The following is a 23,807-nucleotide window of genomic DNA, read 5'->3' on the forward strand; positions in this document are numbered from 1 at the left end:
TGGTAACGAAACACAAGTTGTAAACAAATATGGCTACAAATATCAAAATTCAAGCGGATGCCGCATTATTAGTCATTTTTCACGAAAAAAATATGTGTACCAAGAAGCAACGCGTTTACGTCAGTATTAAATTACTGAAATGCTGATTTTTTGAATTTCTTACAAGGTGAGTAATAATTTTTTGTTGCGCGACATTAGAAATTTTTCATATGGTGCATTATACTTATAGGTACTAATGATCGAAATACTTTACTCGTTATAATTAAGTTTAAATAACGTTTTTCTTCTATAGAATTTATCAAAATTCAAATTAATTCATCAAAATAAAATATATTATTCATATCTGCTTTCAAGTAAAACGAAATAAAAGATGAAATTATATTGGCACATGTAAATTTTATAAAACTTTATTACTTAAAATATTATCAGAAATTAAAAGTTTATGTGTATTACAATCACCCTTGATTAACATGATCTTAATATATAATTTGCATTTAAAATAATATTACAACAAGATGCAAAAATATCAAGTTTAAGAAAAACTTGTGTAATATAATTACACAGGTACATATTAAAGTGTCTTTCACTTTATTTGCTCAATAATAACATTCAATAATGCGTAATTCAAACCATAAACATATTTTGTGTAATTTTTATATGATATAAATATAATTGTTACTTGATTGTAGGTAAAATACTAAAATTTCATTCATAGTAGGCAACTATCATGTGTTGCATTTGATAAGATTCGCAACATTTATTTTTGTAGTTCATTATTATATAATTTACATGCGTAATACCAAGTCTCTGGGAATGGACAGGTATGTCCTTTCTCTTCCTGAAATACTCTGGAATAATACGGTCAACAAGTTGAGCGCTTTGCTAGTTGGATGTCGTTAAACAACTAGATCTCAATATCATCATGTAGCGCATAACGAGTTCTATAATGTGTCAAGTTGAACGCTATTGCGTATCCATTTATATATATCATCAACATATATACACAATACCCTATCAACACAAAATGTGAACAGATTAAGGCTCCAGTAGGTTATAGGCTATTTTCTACAATGTACAATTTTCGGTGTACTTGAAATTTTCTTCTCTGCCACATCAGTGTCTGGCTGTGCAATGCTATGGTATGCAGTAGCACCAAAAGAGACCACGTGCTGCTTCTCTACTTAGCACAAAATGATCAATAGATTAATAATCATCATAAAAGTTTAGTAAAAAAATAGTTGCATAGAAATTGGTTGTTAAAAAATTGAATAGGTGAACAAAGCATAAGATTAGGTTTGTAATAATTTTATGACATTCATTTCATTGAGAAAGTGATAAAAAAAAATGCCAATGGGCAGTTTGCCATTATTTATCTACCCATCATTTGATATTTACTTGTGGACTGAGTCTTAAATGCATACGTACACAATGTTTTCAAGTGACATATAGAGTATCCAGTTCTATTTTGTTTAGCTCAACGTGCACTTTGTAACTTGGAACAAGACTCGTGCCTGGCACAAGGAAGTAGTAATTTTCATATAAAATGTACAATCGAAGTGACTATTTTTTGTAGGAGCAGTTTATCCTATGCAGTTTGATTTTGAAAAATGCTAGGACGACTGAATTTGAGGCATGGTGCACAAGTGAGCTTGGACCAAATAGCTTATTACACTGAGTAATGTTACATTTGCTCCCATGCAAAAACACCTCCAGACTTTTTTGCAACGAAAATGCGCGTGCGCGCTTTAATAATTCTTTTCTTAATTATATATAAAAACTCTAATCCTATTGACTCTTGAGCTCTTTGCCAATACTGTAAGATACGATTTTATTCCAGTCGATTTTTGTTCGCATAACAGGTAACTGTCGGCGCAGCGCTTTGAACGTTGTATCCGACATTGTTTGATAGTTTTCAGAAATTGCTGTCTGATAATCATTCTCTGACTCTTGCACAAGTCTTATCAGTTCCTTAGCAGTCTGCTTTTCCGAAGATATTGGTAAGCTTTCCTTTACCTCCTTGCTACTGACCAGCTGAACATTGCCATCTTCGTAGTAGTGAACCTGCACTTTCAAGCTTCCCTTCAACTCTGCAGTCCCGGAACTTGTGCTAAAACTCGATGTCCACACAGAGCGCCAACGACCGTTCCAAAAGTTCTTGGGCTGGAACTGATGATCCTCTATGCAAGCTGTCAAAGTGACGTTGTCTGCAAAAAGAAAAGATGATGAAATAGTCTGGCAAGATTCTTTGTGAATTTTCGTCCTACCTCCTTGACTCTTGGCAAAGACGGAGCAGGAGCCGTGCCGGTAGTGGCTCTGGGTATAGGCGATCATCTCTTCCTGCAAGGCAGACCTCCACGGCTCAGCAGTCGCATCAGGTTCATAGGGCTCGTAATCCTGGGCTTCCTTTCTCAGATGATCGTACTTGAAACTCTGCTTGCTGCGTGGGTCGTAAAACCTCTGGTTGCCCAAGTCGTTGTACTCTGTTATCAGAACTGGATAGTCGCTGCCCTCGATCTGCGTAGCAGGAAAAGGAAGAAGATCAGCTTGAGGAAAGATAATGTGACAAGTTGACAGTGAATGGCCGAGGAGCCAGCTTTGAGGACCTGGTGCATGACGAAGCAAAAACGAATTGCAGTTTCGCGTGCTACTGCCGCAACCGCGACGAGGTGACGAATGACGATGCGCAAGAGAGAGAGAGAAGCATCGGCTGATGCAGGCATGCAGCGCGAGAGCGAGTGCGAAACGGCGCGGGGAGGGGGAGGGCACAGAGGCAGCTCCGACGTGCTGGGTTCGAAAATGGGCAAGTCCGAGCGAGCTAAAGGAGGACGAGGACGAGGACGAGGACCAAGTGTTGTCGTAGCACCGGAGAGGTCAAGAGCCTCGGCCACTCGCGTTGTGTGCTGTGTGTTGGGCTAATGCACTCACGCACTCACCTTAACCGACATGAGCTGATCTTTGTTGTACTGGGCGAAGGCCCCGCAGGCGCCCTCCTTGAGGAGATTGTCGTTGCTGAGCAGGACTCGGACATCGTTGAACACCTCGTTGAACTCACCCGGTGGCGAGTGCAGGATGAAATCCGACACTATCCGAACTTTTTCCTGGTCAGGAATCACGACATCTCCGTCCGCCGCCATCTTGCCTTCGCTGGCCAGCGCTGCTGCTAGCTGTATACTCTGTAGTGCTGAATGCTGATGTGCGCCCCGCGGCCCGCGCCCGCCAACACATCACATTTGATGTGGTGCGCGCGTGCGCGGGTGCGCCTCCTACCTATATACCTAAGCTTAATATAACATGTAGCTACATACATAGACGCAAGTGGACAGCCGCGTAGGTATATGGTGATTGGCGATGGTGTGGATGGCTTTTCGCGATCGAGTGCAGCGAGTGCAGCGCGCTTTATTGGGGGAGAGCGTGATCGGACGAGAGTTATGGCATAATGGCATGCGTCGGGAAAAATTTGGTTAACCGTGGCTAAATGTTGAAATGACAAAAATGACAAAAGTGGCAACCTGACTGGCAATTGCGACAATTTTTCAGCGGTCGGGAGAGCGCGATGCAGCATCATCCCGTGACGAACGAGCAGACCGCCTCCTCCTCGTGCGCCGACACCTGCCGCTGCTGCAGCCTCATAGGTTCGCATGAAATTGCAGTATGCAAAGCCCGATAAACTCTGTGAATTATTCGATAATATACTATTCGTTGACGACAGATCCCCGGGAGCGGCACGTGGTCTGCAAGCTCGAGCGCTACGAGCTGGAGGACAGGTACCTGCGACTGCTCGAGGAGGTGCGCTCGCTGAAGAAGCTGTCCAATGGCCAGGAGGACAAGATCAAGCGGTTGGCAACGAAGCTCGCGAGATTTGGGTCGAATCCGAGGAATTGCCTCGACCTCGCCATAGCCGCTGACGAGCAGGAGAGGCTTTCGATGCTGGAAGCCGAGAATGCCCAGGTTGGTTGCGTTCGAAATACTTGCAGGCATGTATTTGCGGCGCTATTTGTCATATGTCTCGGCCATTTTCAGCTCAAAGACAAGATCAGCCTGCTGAGGAGTCAGCTGGTCAACCACAAAATCTTTGGGAGATCGTCGAGCCGCGGAAGGAGGATCGTGAACGGATCCGCGGCCTCGGGACCGATGTATGCGCTCATCGATTTTCACTGCACCTTTCATCGATTGGCTGCACCTTAATATCGCGATAATTCCATGTTCCAGTACCTGTCGGAGTGCAGAGAGCGGCCGGCCGAAGGCTTCGCCTACCACTGCTCGTCAGTGCAGGAATGCGCGGCCCGCAACCGACCTGCAGCATGACGTCCAGAACTACTCTCTCAAAATGCAGGTACGTACGCGTGGCACGGCTAAGTATTATGCGCGCGCTCGGAGTAGCTGTCTCTCTATGCTGATCCGAACATATAGGAAATCGAGACGGAGAAGAAGGACATGATGTCGCGCATAGCCGAGCTGGAGCTGGAGTTGGCGAGCTACGCGTCCGGTGAGCGGCGCACAAAAGTCGCCGAGAACGTCGAGTACATCAGGCTTTGGCGACAGCTGAAGCAGCAGAACGAGAAACTCGTCGCCGCACAGACCGCCAACGAGATGCTCAACGCGCAGATCTTCCAGCTGAAGAGCCTGCTCGAAGAGTCCAACAAGTACGACTAGGCTTTCGAGCCCAACCGACTATAGGAATATACTTTTTATTCGTGAAACTTTTAATAAAGAGGCAATATATCTGACAGTCCGATGCACGTGTACTTTCTGTCTTTGTTGTCCGCAGAAGGAAGAAGCAAGCGAGCGCGGAGCTTGCGGCCGAGCGACGCCAGGTGGCCCAGCTGGAGGCAAGCGTATCCAAGTACCGGGAGTCCGAGGTGCAAGCGCGCGAGCGGGACGAGCGCATCAAGGACCTGAGCAGCGAGTTGGCCATCTTGAAGCAGCACAACAGCGAACTGCTCGAGCTGAGCTCGCAATTCGGCCGTGTCGAGCAGGAGAACGCCGAGTCGAGGCGCAGGCTCGGCGAACAGGCGAGCGAACAGCGGCAACTGCGGGACAGCCTGGCCAAGGAGAAGGCCAGCGTCGCCGCTCTGCAGGCCGCCAACGAGCAGCTGCTGGCCAAGCTGCACGAGCTCCAGAAGAGCATCGACGTCATGACGATACAGCTGATGGTGCGTTGTCGTAAGCTCTTTCCCAATGCGCGCGCGCGCGCGCGCACACACACACACACACACACACAATTTAGCGGAGCTCCGCCCGATCTGCGAGCGTTACGCAAACCTGTCAAGTCTGTGGAATTTCCTTTTCCAGGCGCTGAGGGAAAAGCAGCACGCCAAGGATGAGCGCAAATCGAGTCCGGAGCCCGCGAAGGAGGCTGCTCAGCCGAGCGCGAGCCCAGCGCGACTGGTCAGCGAGAGCACGCAGACCGACACACCGCTGCTGCAGGGTAGTGCCCAATCGAAGGAGGACGCTTCTGCCGTCGACTGGAACCGCGACCCTGGTAAGAGTAGCAAGATTCATCAGCTGTCTCGGAACGGCGGAAGCTCCCTGTCCCGCGAAGGGATGTTGAAGCTGCTGGAGCAGGTGCAGATCAGCGCGCCCCTCGAGTCACAGAACGCGAGCAGGATGAGGCACCCGGAAGCTTCCTCGGCGGCAGGCCCGCTTCGAGTCTCGAGGCAGGTCTCGAGTCTCGAGAGCATGCTGTTCGGAGACTTGGCCTTCTGCTGACGTTTGCTTCGGCTCTGCGATCCAAGGCGTGTAAATAGTCTGTAAATAGTTGAATATGATCCAAGTGTAGATGTGTGTGCAGTATGCGCTATTATCTTGAAGGTGTCAACGCAATCTGTGCGAGCAATCGGTACAATAATTCGAGCTCAGCTATTGTACGATAAGTGTGGCGCAGGCAAGTTTTATGCACGATTGAGATTTTTCTATCGAGATACAAGGTGTCGATAATTTTATAGAGGAGCGAGGCGTGTACTTTTAGCGCTTCCACAGCGGGGACGTTACGTTAACGTTCCTTGATCCTTTTGATAGCGAGCTGCGAACCCAAGTACAAATTTGGAGAGAGGCGCGTTTATATCTATATGTATATATACACCCATGTGAAGCCTTGACCGCTATTATCAATTGATCAAGGCAATTTTTTATCCTCGACGTAGTACTTTTGATAAGCCTTCTATTTTATCGATACATAATGTGCGTACGTTTTTTCTTGCTGATTACCTATTGTATACGACTATAACTGTGAGCGTTGATGAATACACGACGTTGTCAATGAAACGAACCGTGTTCTACCTTTGTCATATTCATTTGCGCCAAGTCCGAAGCCTGGAGAGAGTGCACGACGTATTATTAGATCCAGCCAGCGCAGGGGGCTGGGCGCGAAAAAAGTAAATAAGCAAATATTCGATGCGTCGTCTGCGCGCACAACTGCAGCGGGCCGAGAGCTGGCGGAAGCTCGCGCATCGCGTCGAGAGGAAGAGGTGCGAGAGTATAAGAAAGAAGAAAAGAGCCGAGGCGTATACGCTATAGACGGGAGACGGGCGCGCGAGAGAGGACGCACGGCGGGAGCGGGAGCGGGAGCGAGAGAGGAGGGCGCCGCGACGCCTTGCGCCTGGCATTGGTAGCAGTCTCGAGATAGCCGTCGGCTGGCCCTCTTACCACCTCGATTTATTCGGCTAATACGCCCGAATCGTCCAACGGCCAATCGTCCAAAGCAGCAGGGCGCACCGTACGCCGGCTCGAATTACACGAGTGTCCGATCGGTCGATCGCGAGCGCGAGTGTGCGTGCAGTGCAGTGTCTTTCAATCGTTTCGATCGGATTTTCGAATCAGGTAATTCTTTCATTGCTCTCGAAGAGATTAGCGCGGGGATTAGGCTTAATAATAGTAGGCTGTAACGCGAGCGTGTCGGATGCAGCCGCGGGGACGGCGCAGCAAGCTCTGCAGCATCCCGGTTGAGCAACAGGCTAGCGTGATTAGCTCGCCCGGCGTGCGCCTCATCTGCGCTTGATCGGTTAAAAATAGAGCTCTTCGATAGAATCGCAGGCCCAGCTAAATTTGGATTTTCCGATCGAGCGATTGCCGGCGAATCCATCATCGCAGGGCACGCAGCAGCCTCTTAAGGAATCGAAAATTCTACCGCCTCGATTGGATTTCGATTCGCGGGGGGGTACGAACGGGGAGAGAAGCCTGCGCGACGGTACACGCGCGCAAGCAGCGATCCTATATCGCGGCGATCGTTCGTGCGCCGCTCCGAAAAGTTAAAGTTCCCTCCGAATTTTCAAGGCGCCGCGTGATAAATAGATGCTCTATTTTCCTGGCACAGTTTTCGAATCGAGCAGAGAGAGAGAGAGAGAGAGAGAGAGCGCGCTCGCGCAAGGTCGCATTTTTACATATTTCCGGCCAAGTCGTCGTCGCGCTTGTTTTTGTTGCTCGTCAATGAGTTGCAATGAGCCACGAGACACCGGAACTGACCTAATTAGAGGTGAAAGAGAACAAAATTCGGCCAGAGCTATTCGCCGCAGCCAATCGCGTGAAACGACTAACGTAACGCGCCTCCGAAATAGACTTTGCAGCTAAACTCGACAAGGTTTGACGTTGATTTTTTCTTTCCTGTATATACCGGTAATCCGCCGCCTCGTTTATTTTCGGACGTTTTTCTTTTTTCGCCAACGCTTGATGCAACACTTTCAAGTTATCGTCGGTAAATTAGCAAATGCTGATAAGTTACCAGCCGCTTGGAAAATCGGACTGAAAATAAAAGCTCGCAACTTGTCGGCTTTGCTTGGTCGTTCTGCGAGATGGCAGCACGCACGGGGATGGCTTTTTCGCAGATATTTTTTACGCAACCACAGTGCAAATGTATAGGTAAATTACATTTTCAGCGATAAAACATTGAATTGCACCGTTACAGAAGAATGAAGACATAGCACTGCAGTATGGCACAAAAGTATACAAAGGGTAAGCTCAAAATTCGTTTGCGCCGAATTTTCCGAGAAACTCAATTCGATAGAGTAGAGTCGAGTTGAGAGGAACAAGTGAAAGAAATAATAATGTATTTCATGCCACAGAAGTCTCGAGCGAGGTGAGCCGAACGGTCCAGAGCGGCGCAGGGGCTGTCACGGAAAGGATCATCACTCGGTCCTCGATCAGATCGGCAGGGGTGAGTAGGAAAATGACTACGAATAGCTGCTATAAGCCCAACTTGCGCTAGGCTCGATTACGGAATGCCCAATTTATGACGCATCGACGGCCAGCGTCTTCAAAGAAACAACAAAGAGAGAGAGAGAGAGGGAGAGGGAGCGGGAGCATGTTTTTGCCCCGAAATAAGATTCCAGTTCCCATTACTCGTCCTCTTTATTTCGCACGCCAAGTCGAGTTTTCGAGAAAAACAATTTGCAGCAATTAATAAAAGTGACAAAGCCAAGGGGCGGCAGTAAAAAAGATGGTATACAATTTATCTGGTATCGGGTGACCGCTCAAATATTTTGCTTGACAGAAGTATTATGATGCGAGTTAGTACAAGCGCCCCTAGTCGTATTATATTATACGCACAGTAGACTGATGGATTCGCGGCGCACTGCACACAGCCAAATCGCTTCCCGCGGCTTGTTTACGCGACGAAGGCCCATCGCCGACTGGCGAGAGGAGAGGAGAGCCCGGAGCCGCGCGCACATCGGCTTCGAAAGAAGAATAACGATCGCGGGCATTCGAGACGTCAAAACAACTCTCTTAGAATAAGCGAAAATAATATTTACGCGGCATAGGTATAGGCAGGAGTGCAACAGAGCAGCGTTGTCGAGGCGAGCGAAAACAATCGGACGAATTCGTTACATTCGTTACCGTTCACGCTTCGCCGCGCGCTCCGCTGACAAATCGCTTCGGAAGAGAGCTCTCCTGGCGCGATGCTGCTATGCTGCCTTGCCGAAGCACTGAGGCCGCCTTGATTCCGATTTCTCCGAGCTGGCCGAGCAAAGTGGTTCAAGGTGCAGGCATGCCAACGTGCACGCGGTGTGCGCCGAATAATAGCGCGCGCGCGGCGATCACTGGAGCGACCCCGTATACAGGTAGCGCATCGCGTCTCTCCGCGGCAGACCATCGAAATGCTCCGGCCGGCTGTGCATAACTGCCCGATAAATTATCGAGAAACGAGCGCGTGTACGCGCGGCGCGCCGGAGGAGAAGAGCGAAGCAAGACGCGTAAGGGTGGCTATTTCTGGTCTCGCGCGCGCACACGCGCCACGCGGCGAGCGGCGAGCGGCGTACACGGCTCCTGGCCGCTCGGTACAAGCGCTCTGCACGGCAGTCTGGCTCAATCGCGCGGTGGAGCAGCGCCGGGCTTTTCCCTCCGATCGAGCCCGAGTTCCGTCGACGAGCGGACAGTGGCAGTGTTGCGCGACGCGAAGCCATGGAGCTTTCGGGGATGCAGCCGCGATTCGAGCCGTAGCCGCGACATGTCCTTCTGCAGGATCACGGGGAGGAGCCGGGGCCTCCCCAAGCCGAACTACTTCCCGCTGCTGCCGCCCATCAGCCCGGCAGACGCGAAGCGCTTCTGCCGCATCACCGGCAAGTCCTACGGCCTGCCGACGCACCACTACATTCCCGTGGCGCTGGGCTGCCACGCCGGGAGCAACAAGTGCAAGATAACCACGAACCAGGACACGGGCGGGCCGCCGCCGCCGCAGCCGCCGCCGCCGCGGGCCGAGGGCAGGAGGCACGTCCTCCTCAAGGACTACCGCTACGTCCTGCCGGTGCTCGAGGGCGAGGCTGAGCAGCAGCTGCTCCTGCAGGGCCTGCTGCAGTCGAAGCTCGAGGCCGAGGCCGCGCAGCCGCGGTTCGTCTACACCGTGGACGAGCGCAGGTGCAGCCTCGTCTTCCCGGCCGGCCTGGAGGCGGCCGTGCGCGACGGCGACGTCCGCGACGTGATGCTCTCGAGGGACTGCGAGAGCGTGCTGCTGCGCCTCAAGCAGGGCAGGAGCGTCTCGCTGGGCTTCCGCGAGCTCGAGGAGCCCGGCGAGCTCGGCGAGCTCTACGACGGCCGCGGCCCGCGGGAGGAGGTGCTCCGGGAGCGCGAGCGCCAGGCGGCCGAGAGCAAGAGGAGGAAGCGCCGCCGGCAGGGGGGCCTGAGCCACGCCAAGAGGATCTTCGAGGAGAAGGAGCGGGCCGCCGAGGCGGAGGAGCTCAGGTTGCGGGCCGGGCCGCCGATCAAGTGCTGGAAGCAGCTCGGCTCCGCGAGACAGGCGAAGTCGCGGCGCAGCATCGTCTCGAGCTCCGCGGAGTGGAGGGAGATGAGGCGGCCGCTCGAGGTCTCCCTCGACTGGGAGCGGCTCGAGCGGCCCGAGGGGCCCGAGGGGCCGGCCCTGCGGCCGCTCGTCGCGGCGCTGCCCGCGCCCCTGGCCCCGGGCGCGATCGAGCCGCGGACGGTCGACCTCGCGGAGAGCTGGCCGCTCGGCTCGTACAGCGCGCCCGTGTCCGAGGAGACCGGCGGCTTCGAGGCCATCCCGCTCGTCGAGCCGTTCGCCCCGCTCACGGCCGAGCCCGACGCCGACGTGCAGCGGGCCTGCGCGCGCCTCGCACCGGAGGCCCTCGCGGACACGGCCGACGCGGCCAGGCGGCTGGCGCAGGCGGGCGCGGAGGCGCTGGCCGCGCTGCCGCGGATCGAGGAGATACCGCGGCTGCTGGAGCGCATGCGCGAGCCCAGGGCCCAGCTGACCCAGCTGACCCAGCTGGGCGGGCTCCGGGGCCTGAAGCTGGACATCGACTCGGCGCAGAGGTTCGTGCTCGGGCAAAGCCTGCGGGGCGGGCCCTTCGTGCCCGGGCAGACGCTGCGCACGCCGCGGGGCGAGCTCTTCGTCCCGGGCCTGACCGTGCAGACGCCGGACGGGCCGCTGCTGATCCCGGGCCAGGTCCTCGACGTCCGGGAGGACAGGGCCGGCGAGCCGACGACGACCCCGGTCTTCGTGGCGGGCCAGACGCTGCCGACGAGCCTGGGCGAGCGGTTCGTGCAGGGCCAGACGATCCACACGAGCGAGGGCGCCAAGTTCGTCGGCGGGCAGACCGTGCTGACGAAGGAGGGCCCCAAGTTCGTGGCCGGCCTGGTCGTCAACGGGAGCGAGTTCCTGCCCGGGCAAATCGTCGCCACGGAGCAGGGCGCGCGCTTCGTGCCCGGCCAGACGATGACCGGCGAGCTGGGCCAGCAGATCTTCGTGCCCGGGCAGAGCTACTATCGGCCGGGCACGAGGAGCGGCGAGGCTCCCGGCTGGGAGTTCATGCCCGGCCAGAGCGTCGAGACGGAAGCCGGCCAGCAGCGCTTCGTCCCGGGCCAGACCCTCCTGACCTCCGACGGCCTGCAGTTCGTCCCGGGCCAGAGCGTCGGCTGCGGCGAGGAGTCGCACTTCGTGCCGGGCCTGACGGTGCCGGCCGGAGCCGCCGGCCACAAGTTCCTCAGCGGGATGGCGCTGGCCACGCCGCGGGGTCGGCAGTTCGTCGAGGGGCTGCTGATGAAGGCCAGCGAGGAGGCGGGGGGCGCGGAGACGTTCGTGCCCGGGACGGTGAGCAGGCCCGAGGACGAGTCCGCGGGCTTGGAGTTCGTCGCCGCCAGGAGCCTCGCCGAGGCGCAGCTCGCCGCGGCCCCGCCCGCCGGGATCCCCATCGACCCGAAGACAGCCAGCGCCGTGTCCGGAGCGCGGACGGAGACATTCGGGCACATCGTCCAGACGGAGGCGGGGCTGGAGTTCATAGCGGAGAGCGTCAAGCGGTTCTCGCGCGGCAGGAAGATGGTGCCGGGCCAGCTGGTCAGGAGCAAGGACGGCCACCGCTTCGTGCCGGGCCTCATGAGCGAGGAGCGGCTCTTCGTGCCCGGGCAGATCGTGCACACCGAGGCCGGAGAGCAGTTCGTGCCCGGACAAGTCGTCGAGACGAGCAGCGGGCCCAAGTTCGTGCCCGGGCAGATGGTCGAGACCCGCTCGGGCGGCAAGTTCGTGCCGGGCCAGACGATCGGCACGCCGGACGGGCCGCAGTTCGTGCCCGGGCAGATCGTCGAGACGAAGGCCGGGCCGACCTTCATCCCCGGCCAGGTGATATCGACCGAGGACGAGGGCTCGCGATTCGTGCCGGGCCAAGTGGTCGAGACGTCGGACGGGCCGCACTTCGTTCCCGGCCGGGTCCTCGAGTCGGCCGAGCACGGGGTCATCTTCGTGCCCGGCCAGATCGTGCAGACGGAGCAGGGCCCGAGATTCGTCGCCCCTGACCTGACGGACACGCCCGAGGGCGAGCTCGAGTTCTCGGTCCAGGGCTTCGAGGTGACGCCGGAGGAGCTCCGGCTGCTCAGGCCGCAGCACCTGCAGTACAACGCCTCGGCGCGAGGCTACAGCACCGAGTCGAGCATCGACGCGGACATGCTGAAGCGGCTCTCGGAGGCCGGGCTGACCATCGGCAAGAGCGCCTCGTCCGCGATACCGAACGTCGCCGTCGACGTGGATCCCAAGGCCGTCGAGCTCGACCGCGCGATCCTCGTGAGCGAGAAGCTCGGCTTCCAGGGGCAGGCCGCCGTGAAAGTGGCCCAACTGGTCTCGAGCATAGCCAGCCTGGCGGACGGAATAGTGCGGCGGGCCAGCGACAGCATCCACAGGACGAACGGCCAGTCGAGAGTCGCGGCGGCCGCGCAGGCGTACCGGCAATTGGAGGGCGGCGGGGCCAGCGAGGGCTGGCTGCAGGACGCGCTGAGATCCACGCTGGCCGTCGCGGTGCAGGCGGCGCTCGGCGAGGAGGCCGCGGAGGGCAGGCGCGACGCCGTGTTCTCGGCCGTCGGCGAAGCGCTGAGACTGCTGGTGAGCGGTGCCGGCGCCGGGCCCCCGGAGGACCTGGTCGAGGAGTTGCTGCGCACCGTGCTGGCGCCGCGGAAGCGGGAATCGATATGCCAGTCGCTGCTGGCGGAGGCGAGCGACAACAAGATCGACATCCTGAAATGGACGCTGACGGCGCAGTCGCTGGAGGCCGAGCTGGTCCTCGACCGGCTGTCCCGAGTTCTCGAGGAGGAGGTCGGCGGCGGCGGCGGCGGCGACGCGATCGGCCCGGCGTTCAGAGCGCTCTCGGAGAGGGACCCGGGCCTGATCTCGCGAGTCCTGGAGCGGCTCTCCGGGCAGGTGGCTCGCCTGGACACGGAGCAGGAGGCGGCCGAGGCCGTGCGCAGCGCCATCGTCCGGGCCGTGCGCGAGTACAGCGAGAGCAGCCTGGAGGAGATATTCAGGAGCGAGGAGCCCGGCGTCGTCCGCGAGCTGATCCTGCAGGCCGTCGGCTTGGCCAGGGCGCTCGGCATGCCCTCCGCCGCGAGCGGCCTGCTCTCCGTGCTCGGCGACGCGGATTCCACGCGGGCCTTGGCCAACGACCCGCTGGCGCTGGACATGCTGCGCAGGCTGACGATCATGAGGAAGCTGGCCGCGGAGAGGCCGCAGCTCGCCGACGCCCTGGGCACGCTGGGCGGCGAGGGCGACTCGGAGAGAGCCAGGAGCGACCCCCGCCTGCGGGCCCTGGTCCGCGAGAGCGCCGCGCTCATGATCGTCCCGGAGGAGCTGCCCTGCCTGGAGTCCTCGACGGACGTACCCGGCTCCCTGCTCTGCGCGGACAACAGCCTGGCGATGGAGGAGTTCGTGATGAGGCGGAGCCGCAGGCCCTCGGCGACCTTCATGATTCTGAAGCAGGGCCTGCAGGCCGTCGTGCCGCGGGAGGCCGCGAGGTCGGTCCTCAGGGGCCAGGTGCCGTACACCCTCCTCGACGAGCGGGGCGTCCAGCACTTCGAGCCGCTCCACGTCTTCTCGGCCCTGCGGCTGAGCAAGCCGGCCGCGCATCGCTTCTCCGTCTACTGCTGGCCCGTGCCGGCCGCGGCGAGCTCGCTCCTGCAGGAGGAGGCCGAAATCGAGAGGCTCGACCTCACGCGGACCAGCAGCACGGACGACGGCCTCGACCTTTCCAAATCGGACCACGCTCTCGGCTACGGGTCTGCTAGCAGGGAAAACACGCCGAGCTTTCGCAGAATCAGTACTCTCTATCAGGACAATAATAATGGGGTGAGAATCGTTGCGCCCTCTGACGCAACTCTTTCTTCTTTGTTGTTTCTTTCATTTGAGGTTTAATTGTTTTCTAAGCTTTAGTCGCGCGCGAGCAAACAGCGGCCGAGGCGCGCGAGAGAGAGAGAGAGAGAGCAGACAAATTTAGCCCATTCTTGTTTTTTTATTGCAGAAAGCAGAAAACTTCGTGGTAGTCAAGGATTACACGGCCGAGGCCGAGAGCGCGGGCTTTTCCGTCAGCGTAGGGGACATCGTCGAGGCCATCGAATTCGCAGCCGATAACTCAAAGTAAGAAACCATCATTAGCCTGTGACTCGACTCAATATGAAAGAAAGCCAAACAAACATTCAAGTTCGCTGGCTCGCTCGCGCGACTTCTCCCCGAGTCTGCCCGGTGCTATTTTGGTGGGCCGCGTCCTCTTCGAACATTCTAATCGCGAAGAAAGGACAAAGGGACAAAAAAAGGACGAGCAAATCATAGCCGTAGAAAGTGGAGCTTCCGAGTCCGCCGGCAAGCTCGTAACCGCAGGATCGTTGGCCCGTCCTCGCGGAAATTTCCAACTTATTTTTACGCTCGAATGTATTTTCAAACACTAAGGCTTCTTCGCGAAATTCGTAGTATATTGTCGCACGCGAGCGGGACTTTTACGTCCGCGGCTTGCAAGCCCAGTTAAAAAGGAACCGGTGGCGCGTTTAAAATCGTCGGCGGCGGTATATAAGAGAAAAAGAGGAAGAATTTTTCTCGACTCGCTCCGGCGTCAGTCTCCCTGGCTTTCCAGTAAATCTATTTCTGCGCCCCGGCGCTCTCGAGTCGCTGCCGAGCCGTCTCGAGTGCGGGCTGACGATGCGAATTTTGCGCGCTGTTGTAGGGAGGCGAAACTCGACGGGGCCTTCGACATCGGCGAGATCGAGGACCGACTGGACAGTTCGGCGGCCAGGCACAAGCTGTCGGTGCGTCCCCGGCGTAAATACGCGGATTCTCGGGCTCAGCTAATTTCCCGCGCCTCCTCAAGGTGGGTCGAGCTGTCGAGCTGCCGAGTAAAGAATAACGAGGCGCGCTTTTATTTTTACCTTTACTCGTGCTTCGCTTATCCCTGGCTTTGGCTCTGCTGCTCTGTATAACGCTGGAATGACGCAGAACGGCAGAACGGAAGAGAGCGACGCTGGCCGCCGCGAGGAGAGAAGCCAATGACCTCGCGCGGGCTTTGCCTCCGGCTATACGCAGCTATGCGCACTCCCATGTCGCCCGCCCGCCCGTATTTCAAGAGAGTCCCGCGCCCGACCCCTATATATATACGGAAGCGTGCACGCAAAAAGCCCATCTTCGTATTCCGACGCATCGGCCAGATTTGAGCAGGCACTTCGCCTGCTTAATTGACGTTCAATGGGAACTTTTCTTAATTCTCGACGTTACTCGCGCGACCATGTAGCCTCGATTTGAAAGCAATAACTCATCTTTTATTGGCAATTCGCTGTAATTTATGCTGACGCAGCTAATGACGATAAACCATCAAACGCTTTCGAAAGATTAATTTATTTTGCGTTTTCGGCTGCTCGCCAAAATGCTTGAAGCCATCTAATATTTCAAATTGTCCGAAGCAGTATATATATATAATAGGATACATTGATTACCGTTGCCTGTGCAGGGCGCTAGTCCGCAAAGTCGGCGGCGAGCAAGGATGGCTCCCGATGTCGATTTTGATGCAAACGGCGCTCAGCGAGGACACTTCGACGGGCCAACACAAACCCGAGGATTCGCGCTTCAGACGAGAGTAAGATATCGCATCGGCGTCGTTCCATACCTGCCTGTCCGCATCGATCGAGAGTTCGCTCAAAAAATCATCCGATTTCAGGGCTGTCGTCAAAGAATTGGTTGAAACGGAGGAAGAATTCGGACGAGACCTACAGCTGGTTGTGGAGCGATACCTAAAGCCGCTGGACAATCCCGCTGTGCCGCGCGCCGTGCGTGACAACAAGGAAATCATTTTCACGAATCTCAAACAAATAGCAGAATTTCACAACACGTAAGTAGTTGGCGGTGCACTCGCACCTGGCCACACAGGTCGATGAAGAAAAATTAACCACATTACAATTACACTCGAGACAGACGCATTTAGCATTCTTGCATTATTTTTATCCATTTTGTACGCGTCGAACAATGACATTTTTCGAAACGCTATAACCAGTTGTTTGGAAACTCGAACAGAAAACAAAATGCAAACAAACGATTAAGCAACACGTCATTCAATACACGCACGTACACGCTTCAACAAACACCTTATCTCTATAGATCTCGATGTAATCAGCGTAAGTCAGCATTTGTGTGTATGTGTGTTTTTGAATTTCGATTTCTTTCATCACCACACCCTCGTACTGTGCATAATCACGTGTATTTTGAATTCCTCGTTCTATATAATTCATCACGATCCTTAAACGGAATTGGCCTGAAATGATGAGTCGCGACAGAGCATGTGTTGCTATATTTTCCTAGTCCTATAGTTTGAAGCATCCGTCTCATATCTGTTTGCGTTTGCGTTTGTATTGGAGAAATATAAGGGTAAAAAGGTCGGATTAAGTGCCACTTTCCTCTCTACGTTTCATGCGGCACGGCACCGAATACATGCCGAATGTTTTGTCTCGAGTTGGCCCGAAATGCCATAAAAAAGGTTTTAGCACGTAAGCGTGGAGTGAGCTTGGCACGACATTAATTCCGGCCTTACTTAGATCGTTTGGCAGGGTCTTAATCGAGGGTGTCAAGTACTACGCTGACCAGCCACGTATGCTCGGCAAGACCTTTCTCAGACTGGTGAGTATTTCTGCGCCGTCTATTTCATGAGAAAATCATCAAAACTTATCGTACTTTTCTTCAAGGAGAGAGATTTTGACAAACACGTGGCTTACTGCAGAGACGAACCCGTAGCTCAAGACTTTCTCCAGTCAAACAATGAAGTGCGAGAATATTTCGAGGTAAGAATTAATGAATATACAATGTTATATACATATAACTTTATTCGTTATCAATATTATGCAACATTGGTCTTTTCTCTCCTCTTGTTTATGTGCCCTATAACGTAATTCAAGGTTTCAGGAATCGATTTTAATACCTGTCCCAGCTGAGCTGGAGAATCAACAATAGAAAATCCACCATCTTGACTGACAGTGAAATTTATGTATAAGATTAATCCTTGTTGAGTATCGTTCCCATCTCCGCCCAACGTTATGGACGGGAAATTCGGAAGATCTGATATCTGTTTGATAGCAGGATCGCCTACTTCAGACTGCATCTTTTTAGTTGGCTTCTCGCCACCGCCGTGTTTGGCTTTAGGGACGTTCTTGATTTTTGCTAGACTCGTTTTCAACATATTCGAAGGATTGGAGCCATAAGGAGTGTTGGATTTTATTCGAGCTTCCCTCACTGGACCGTTCAGATTGCTCAAGTTATTGTCATTCTCAATATTCAACGAATTATCTTTTTCCATGTTCAACCTTTCCAAAAGAACTTCTGATTCATTGATATCTGTATCGTTTCGCAAGTACTGAGTATACTCGCCTGGAAAATTTTCCAACTTTTCAAGTTTTTCCACGATGCATTTCTTTTGCTCGTTTCTGGCTTCTGCTTCCAGTGGTACGAGCTCGGTTACGTCGGACAAATGACATTTTCTGAAGGCATAGAAGAACGCCTTTTCGATAATCCGCATTTTGTCCTTGTTGAATTTCAGCTGCTGCAGCATTCGCCTTACTCGGCGGTATCCCTGCAAATCGTCATCTCGAGAAGTACCGCTCGTAACGATTGCAGCAGACTCTTCAGACAAATCAGTCGGGCGAAGGCTAGTTGAAAAATTCTGTTTGCCAACAAAAACCTCAACGGCTGCTGACAATGTCAGTTCCTTACTCTAGAAATGCAAATGTGATTTCGTTAAAAATTATGTGATTCGTACTCGGGGCAATTGGGCTTACCAGTAGAAAAATGAGAACTAGAAGCGAGAAAAGCGTCATTGTTACTACAGCGAGTGCAGCCCATAGCCAGAGGAAATGTCTCGCGTTGCACATTTCTAATGTGGCAATTAAAAATTGCTTACATTCCATTGGCTGTCGTAAGGTTAATTGGATTTTGAGTTTTCTAAACTCGTTTAATGCACATCTCAGCGAGCATGCAGTTCCATTAATCCGTAAATGTATATATATATATATATATATTTTTTTTTTTTCAACGAACGTAAATGATTACCGGATAAAATATATTCTAATAAAAAATGTTGAAGTTGGTTCTATTGCCGTTCGTCGGTAACAGCAGGCAGCTATAGAAAAGACGATAAAGCAGATTTCTTACATTCGGCTAGCAAAGTTGTTAACTCGTTTTAATGTCCATTTCGATGCCGCAATGACTAATTATAGAACCATGTTTTCCAAAATCCAGAGCAAATTTTTATATTTTTCAATTTCACTGTGATGCTTGGCGTTTTTCGGAAGAGGTACTCGAAATTATAATTATCTCATCTCCATCATTCCAGCGATGAAAATCTGAAATAATATTTCCCAAGTTTGAGGAATCTCTAAATCGACGTCATCGATTATAGTTTGCACTACGAATCAGACTCTGCAATTGCCAATGCGAGCTTCGTCGCTTATACGACCATGCTGTACTAACGCATCAGTTTTTGGCAGAAATCGAAACTTTAGGAACATTTCGGGTAGCTATATCGTATAGATAACTCATGCTTATGGAAAAATACATCGGAAAAATAAAATTCCTGCTCAGCAACGTGGCGACAAAACGATCATGGAACAGAGAGGAAATGTAAGCTTGCATAACAGAGGGGGCACATGGGCGACTATCCAGATACCAAAATAGCTTCGTTTATTTTAACATGGGAAGATTTTGTGACTTTTTCCTCGCGCAACTTTTCGTGTCGTTTCAGGGTTTGGCTATATGTATAGGACTGCGAAGCCAGCAAAAAAATGAGAACGCGTAGTGTGATAAAAATAGCGCGATATGTGTTTTTCACCCTCGATTTCGAATTTGAATGCGTAATGACGATAAGAGAGATAATCTGCTCGCGGGAATTAGGCGACTTTAAAATTGGTGCTGTTAATTATGTTAATTAAAATCTCGAGTGTCTCGGACAAATTTGTCAAAATTGTTTTGCTCTTGCGCATTTAGCTGGCAATCTAGTTATTTTAAAAGTTTTGGCAGAGAGTTTGGCGTTCGTTCCAACGTTTGCCGGACGTTTCGGCTCAACCGCTTGATTTTCAGCTCTGGCAGCTGATAGCGGCGCTGAGCGAACCGAATCGAGAGGCATAGCGGGCGACTTACATTATTATGGGGGTGGCGGACGCTCGATCGGCGGCAGGTGTATTGGCGAGGCGCCGCGGCTTTTTGGAAATTAGTTTGCGTCTGCCTCGCGGTCACCTCGCGGAGTCTTTGGCCAAGATTAGCCCTGGCCGAATTCCCCTCCCGCACTTTGCGTTCTTTTTTCAAGGGATCGACTGTTTTCCATGGGCGCTTTGCCTTTATTTTAAAATATTTTAAAAATCGTCGCGATTCAAAGTCAAGTCTCGGCGGAGAAGAAGAATAAGAATAAGATTAAGATACGTAAAGGCAAATATTTATACGCGCTGCAGCAGCTCGTATATATAGCCGCTCGTATGTATATATGGGCGGGCAGGCGCCCCTACCTTCGGCCGCGCGCGAGAGTAGGGATTTCGCTAACCACCAGCTGCGCGCCGCGTCTAGATCCGAACGTCGAAACGAGAATGAACGCGGTCCAGTCTGCGAGAAGCGGCTAGACGACGTTGCCTCCGCCGCCCGTGTCTTCAGGCTGCAGAATATAGAGCCGATTGTGCGCACAGGTGTGTTGTTACGTGCTTTCGCGCCGAAGCAGCCGTTTCTGCCGATTCTGAGGATCCGCGCATCGGTTGCAAAAGTCGCGCTCGAGCGAAATTACGTCAGCTGCGTTATAAATAGAGTTTCATATTTTGTATGCTTTGAATCTGCGCCAGATATATCCTAGCTCTCTCTCTCTCTCTCTCTCCCCGATGATAGCCATCGGGGGCGAGGGAAAAGAAAGAACGAGAAATCCACTTATAATAATAGTAGCCAACTCATGCGTCTGAATTTTTGTCTTTCTCAAGGAGCTGAGCCACAAACTCGGGGACGACAAGAGCGTCTCGGAGCACCTGAAGCTCCCGATCCAGCGCATCAACGACTACCAGCTCCTGCTAAAGGTAATACCAGGGTTATTTATAAAGCCTGCGGCCCATTCAATACTTGGTAAATACGATTTATGCCTTTGGATTCCATCCAATATCGCGCGGCCGATCGCTAGATCGTGTTACAGCGGCCGCGGACGCGCGCGAGGCGAATTCCGACGGGGCGCCGGGAAAATAGATGAAAAGCAGAGCGACCGAGCGGGGCTTTCGAAAAAATTCCCGATCGCGCGCCCCGGTCGAACGTTCAACGGTCAGTATCAATACCGATACGAGCGTCGCGCGGGCGTCGCGTGGGCGTCGCTCCGGGCGGATTATTCAGCGCGCTATTATTGGCTCGGAAGATTCGCGCGCGGCCCGTTGACGTTGTCATTCTTGCGTTCCGCGGAGGCACTACATGCCGCGATAATTGCTGCGCAGGAGCTGGTCAAGTACTCGACTCGCTTGGGCGAAGATTGCGACGACCTCCAGAAGGCTCTGGAGTTGATGCTAGGGATCCCCCATCGGGCGACCGACAACAAGTTCATCAGCAACATCGAAGGATACAAGGGCAACATCCACAAGCTTGGCAGACTGCTTACTCACGTGAGTAGCGATCGCGTCGCCTAATAACAAATTCTTGCTCATTCGAATCCGCTCATCGAATGCGCAGGAATGGTTCACCGTCACCGATAGAGAGGCACGGAGCAAGGAGCGCTACTTGTTCCTCTTCAAGGCGCGCATACTCGTCTGCAAAGTCCGGCGCATATCCGAGGACAGGTCGGTCTTCGTGCTCAAGGACATCATAAGGGTGAGTGCGCCTCCTACCTACATAATTATAGATCTCGGCGTGACGACGCGATCCGCCGCAGCTGCCCGAGGTCGAGGTCAAGGACCACGCGGGGGAGCAGCGCACCTTCGAGCTACACCCGAAGGCCCCGGCTGGACTGCCGGGCTACCCCATCACCCTCTCGGCCCACAAGGACCCGGTCAAGGCGGCCTGGCTCAAGGAGATCCGCCAGTACGCCAGCGATGTCGTAGCTCTGGCTGAGCACGCCGCCGACGATCTACAACTGAGCGCCGATCCCGGAGCGGACGAGAAGCCGAGTGCCAGCAGCCAGGAAGCGCAGCAGCAGCAGCAGCCAGGCGACATGTCCCGCCGCTACTCCTCCACTCGCTTCAGCGCCTCCTCGAGACTCGTCGAAGGTCGGTCGCAGTAGTCCCAGCCGGCGGACCGGGATGTCCTGGGATCCGAATGCGCGGATACTCAACATTTTTCATTTTTCATTTTTCATTTTTCATCCGCAGAGTCCTACTCGAGCGTGTCGAGCAGCCGAGTGACAGGCTCCGAGCTGTCCTCCTCGTTCGCCGCGAGCAGCTCGGTCACGAGCAGCCAGCAGACAGCAGCCCTGGGCTCTGCAGGCGTGAGCGAGTCCTCGTCGAGGACCGCCAGGTTGGCCCTGTCGACCAACGACGCTGGCAGACCCCAGTTCGAGACGCCGATCGAGGGCTGCCAAGTGGAGCGTAAGTTGCGGAACAGCGCGATTTATTAATCCTGCAGTACGATACATGTAGGCGAAGGAGCGGCGGATAGAGAGCCTCTGAGCCCTCACTTTATCTCGTTCCTCATAAACGACTCGCTCTGCTATTTATTATGTTATATGTAAAGATCCGTTTTTCCTGTTCTAGCATCACGAGCAAAATTGGCTATGTTACACGTCATAGGTAAAGTCAAACGTATAGCGTGTATCACTTGCTCATCGTCTTTTCACAATCGCACCATGTCTTTTTATCCCCCCCTCTCTCTCTCTCTCTCTCTCTCTTCCTCTACTCTCGTTATATCATGACATGTTGAGCATTTCTTGTTCATAACTACTTTTTTCATAGTGCGCATCGCCCGATTGTGAAATAAACGCTTGCGTAAAACGTAAAAAATAAGATGCTTCCATTTTGCTGACCTTCGCAAAAGCGCTCTCTTTCGATCGCCTTCTTTTTTCTTCGCCACTCGCAGTTGGACAACAAGTAGATTCAACCAAATTGCCGAGTTTTCTTGTTTCTCGCATCACTCGGATGCCGTCTGCGGTCGACCGGCCGGCGAGCGCAAATAATGTAAATAGCCTAGCAGACGTTGACTGTGCAAGTTTTCAAACATGCGTCTTCCACGCACGGTTGATCGATGTGGACCGTGCGATTGTTCATTTCCTTTTCTCGAGGGGCACAGTATGCGCTGCAGTGTTATGTACAGCGTACGAGAGGCAGAGTGTAATGTACCTATATGTTTGAGTGACACACTTCATACTCATTATTCGCCACTATTTGTCGCCACACACACACACGCGTACGCATCATTGTAGTTTTGTTAACTCGCTTCCTCTTGGCGACGCTATCGAGCCAGAAGCAAATGCTCCCGCGGGCGTTCTCAGCTGAATTTTCCTGACCCGCAGCTGGCGAATGCGCGACGTTCGAGTGCACGCTCAAGTCCTCGGAGTCGGCCAGCAAGATGGTATGGCTGAAGGACAACAAGCCGATGGACGACAAGCTGGCCGATCGCGTGAGAAGCAGCGTCGAGGGAAGCACTTACAAGCTCCAGATCGAGAACGTGCTGGAGTCCGACTCGGGCATTTACATCGCTCACGCGGCCAACGGCGAGGGAAGCGCGACCTGCACTGCCCAGCTGGTCGTCCAAGAGTGTGAGTATATAGCGCAGCCCATTTCCAATGCGCCAATGCTTCTCGCAATTGCCAAATCGACGATTCGTTGCAGTCACGGCCGAGGAGAAGAAAGCCAGGGCCGACGCGAACTCGCCGATCTTCCTGGTGCGGCTCAAGGATACGGAGCTTCTGGAGAACACCTACCTGCGCTTCATGATCAAGATCAAGGGCGACCCGGCTCCGGACCTGAAATTGTGAGTGCCCCCGACACGCGAGACACTGGGTAACACTGGAATAGCCTGTAGGCAATTGACTCTCGTGTCGCAGCTTCAAGGACGGCGTGCCGATCGACTCGAAGAACGAGCGCGTCCAGATCGTGCGGGAGAAGGCGGACAAGGGCTTCTACGAGATCGTCATCCCGGACGTGCAGAAGCAGGACGCCGGCAAGTACAGCTGCACGGCGCAGAACCGCTTCGGCGAGGCGAGCTGCGAGGCGAGCGTGAGCGTGACCGACGAGAAGCTCATGTTCGCCGGGCTGCCCGAGGGCCTGCTCGAGCCCGGCGCCGAGCCCAAGTTCGTCTGGACGAGGGACGGCGTGCCCTTCGATCCCGAGGAGAGGTTCAAGGTGCTGTTCAAGGACAGCGAGGACACCCTCGCGCTCGTCTTCCAGCACGTCAAGCCCGAGGACGCCGGCCTGTACACCTGCGTCGCCCAGACCAGCACCGGCAACATCAGCTGCAGCGCCGAGCTCACGGTCCAGGGCACCGTCAACCAGCTGCTCAAGGAGCCGGCCAAGCCCGCGCTCCAGTCCGAGTCGAGGACCTCCGAGGTCAGCGCCGGAGGCTCGGCCATGCTGGATCTCCAGGTGCGTCGCGCGCACACACACCCACACACACACCCACACACACACACACTCATATG

General features: G+C 53.8%; 4 protein-coding genes across 17 annotated transcripts in view; 2 read left to right on the forward strand and 2 right to left on the reverse strand.

The window, feature by feature from the left end:
- Positions 1-25: 25 nt before the first annotated feature.
- Positions 26-6,268, forward strand: LOC107981038 (flagellar attachment zone protein 1). 5 transcript variants are annotated; one of them, XM_031928597.2, is made up of 8 exons: positions 26-166; positions 3,538-3,632; positions 3,710-3,948; positions 4,021-4,133; positions 4,210-4,333; positions 4,411-4,643; positions 4,769-5,153; positions 5,293-6,268. In XM_031928597.2, exons 2-8 carry the CDS (start codon positions 3,554-3,556, stop codon positions 5,707-5,709), a joined length of 1,590 nt encoding a protein of 529 aa, XP_031784457.1. In that variant the 5' UTR covers positions 26-166; positions 3,538-3,553; the 3' UTR covers positions 5,710-6,268. The 5 variants fall into 5 exon arrangements, with proteins under 5 accessions (XP_031784457.1, XP_031784458.1, XP_032455781.1 ...); XM_031928598.1 differs by lacking the exon at positions 26-166 and adding an exon at positions 3,240-3,331; XM_032599890.1 differs by lacking the exon at positions 26-166 and adding an exon at positions 3,255-3,327.
- Positions 392-5,387, reverse strand: LOC100123517 (F-actin-capping protein subunit alpha). 2 transcript variants are annotated; one of them, XM_032599905.1, is made up of 5 exons: positions 3,769-5,387; positions 3,510-3,670; positions 2,934-3,275; positions 2,265-2,514; positions 392-2,204 (listed from the first exon to the last, which is right to left on the reverse strand). In XM_032599905.1, exons 3-5 carry the CDS (start codon positions 3,132-3,134, stop codon positions 1,786-1,788), a joined length of 870 nt encoding a protein of 289 aa, XP_032455796.1. In that variant the 5' UTR covers positions 3,135-3,275; positions 3,510-3,670; positions 3,769-5,387; the 3' UTR covers positions 392-1,785. The 2 variants fall into 2 exon arrangements, with proteins under 2 accessions (XP_032455796.1, XP_001607161.1); XM_001607111.6 differs by lacking the exon at positions 3,769-5,387 and having other exon boundaries at positions 2,934-3,267; positions 3,510-3,619.
- A 340-nt stretch (positions 6,269-6,608) lies between the features above and the next one.
- LOC100123490 (obscurin) overlaps positions 6,609-23,807 on the forward strand; it is a 30,658-nt gene continuing 13,459 nt past the window's right edge. Inside the window, exons 1-18 of one of the 9 annotated variants that reach the window (XM_031928552.2) lie at positions 6,609-6,819; positions 7,872-7,947; positions 8,058-8,149; positions 14,223-14,338; positions 14,919-15,062; positions 15,696-15,821; positions 15,903-16,073; positions 16,774-16,855; positions 16,921-17,016; positions 20,182-20,274; positions 20,677-20,841; positions 20,909-21,046; positions 21,108-21,441; positions 21,544-21,759; positions 21,925-21,960; positions 22,680-22,925; positions 22,999-23,140; positions 23,214-23,751. In XM_031928552.2, coding sequence (XP_031784412.1) covers positions 7,926-7,947; positions 8,058-8,149; positions 14,223-14,338; positions 14,919-15,062; positions 15,696-15,821; positions 15,903-16,073; positions 16,774-16,855; positions 16,921-17,016; positions 20,182-20,274; positions 20,677-20,841; positions 20,909-21,046; positions 21,108-21,441; positions 21,544-21,759; positions 21,925-21,960; positions 22,680-22,925; positions 22,999-23,140; positions 23,214-23,751 — 2,757 coding nt within the window. In that variant the 5' untranslated portion in view covers positions 6,609-6,819; positions 7,872-7,925. Of the gene's footprint in view, positions 6,820-7,871; positions 7,948-8,057; positions 8,150-9,330; positions 14,051-14,222; positions 14,339-14,918; positions 15,063-15,695; positions 15,822-15,902; positions 16,074-16,773; positions 16,856-16,920; positions 17,017-19,769; positions 19,900-20,181; positions 20,275-20,676; positions 20,842-20,908; positions 21,047-21,107; positions 21,442-21,543; positions 21,760-21,924; positions 21,961-22,679; positions 22,926-22,998; positions 23,141-23,213; positions 23,752-23,807 lie in introns of those variants that run through there. The other 8 variants (XM_032599873.1, XM_032599874.1, XM_031928548.2 and 5 more) reach the window with 8 other exon arrangements.
- Positions 17,041-18,570, reverse strand: LOC100678347. The gene is made up of 2 exons (XM_003427535.4): positions 18,007-18,570; positions 17,041-17,942 (listed from the first exon to the last, which is right to left on the reverse strand). Exons 1-2 carry the CDS (start codon positions 18,133-18,135, stop codon positions 17,073-17,075), a joined length of 999 nt encoding a protein of 332 aa, XP_003427583.2. The 5' UTR covers positions 18,136-18,570; the 3' UTR covers positions 17,041-17,072.

Source organism: Nasonia vitripennis, chromosome 4 (genome assembly GCF_009193385.2).
Source record: "Nasonia vitripennis strain AsymCx chromosome 4, Nvit_psr_1.1, whole genome shotgun sequence".
NCBI lineage: Eukaryota > Metazoa > Arthropoda > Insecta > Hymenoptera > Pteromalidae > Nasonia > Nasonia vitripennis.

What these genes read in the sequence shown, in the direction of transcription:
- LOC100123517 (XM_032599905.1), bottom strand. Translation starts at nt 3,134, where the DNA reads ATGGCGGCGGACGGAGATGTCGTGATTCCTGACCAGGAAAAAGTTCGG. An exon ending in ATCAGCTCATGTCGGTTAAG is followed by an intron (nt 2,515 to 2,933) that starts GTGAGTGCGTGA and finishes CCTGCTACGCAG; the next exon opens with ATCGAGGGCAGCGACTATCC. An exon ending in CTTTGCCAAGAGTCAAGGAG is followed by an intron (nt 2,205 to 2,264) that starts GTAGGACGAAAA and finishes TTCTTTTTGCAG; the next exon opens with ACAACGTCACTTTGACAGCT.
- LOC107981038 (XM_031928597.2), top strand. Translation starts at nt 3,554, where the DNA reads ATGCAGCATCATCCCGTGACGAACGAGCAGACCGCCTCCTCCTCGTGC. An exon ending in ACTACTCTCTCAAAATGCAG is followed by an intron (nt 4,334 to 4,410) that starts GTACGTACGCGT and finishes CCGAACATATAG; the next exon opens with GAAATCGAGACGGAGAAGAA. An exon ending in TCATGACGATACAGCTGATG is followed by an intron (nt 5,154 to 5,292) that starts GTGCGTTGTCGT and finishes TTCCTTTTCCAG; the next exon opens with GCGCTGAGGGAAAAGCAGCA.
- LOC100678347 (XM_003427535.4), bottom strand. Translation starts at nt 18,135, where the DNA reads ATGGAATGTAAGCAATTTTTAATTGCCACATTAGAAATGTGCAACGCG. An exon ending in TAGTTCTCATTTTTCTACTG is followed by an intron (nt 17,943 to 18,006) that starts GTAAGCCCAATT and finishes TTGCATTTCTAG; the next exon opens with AGTAAGGAACTGACATTGTC.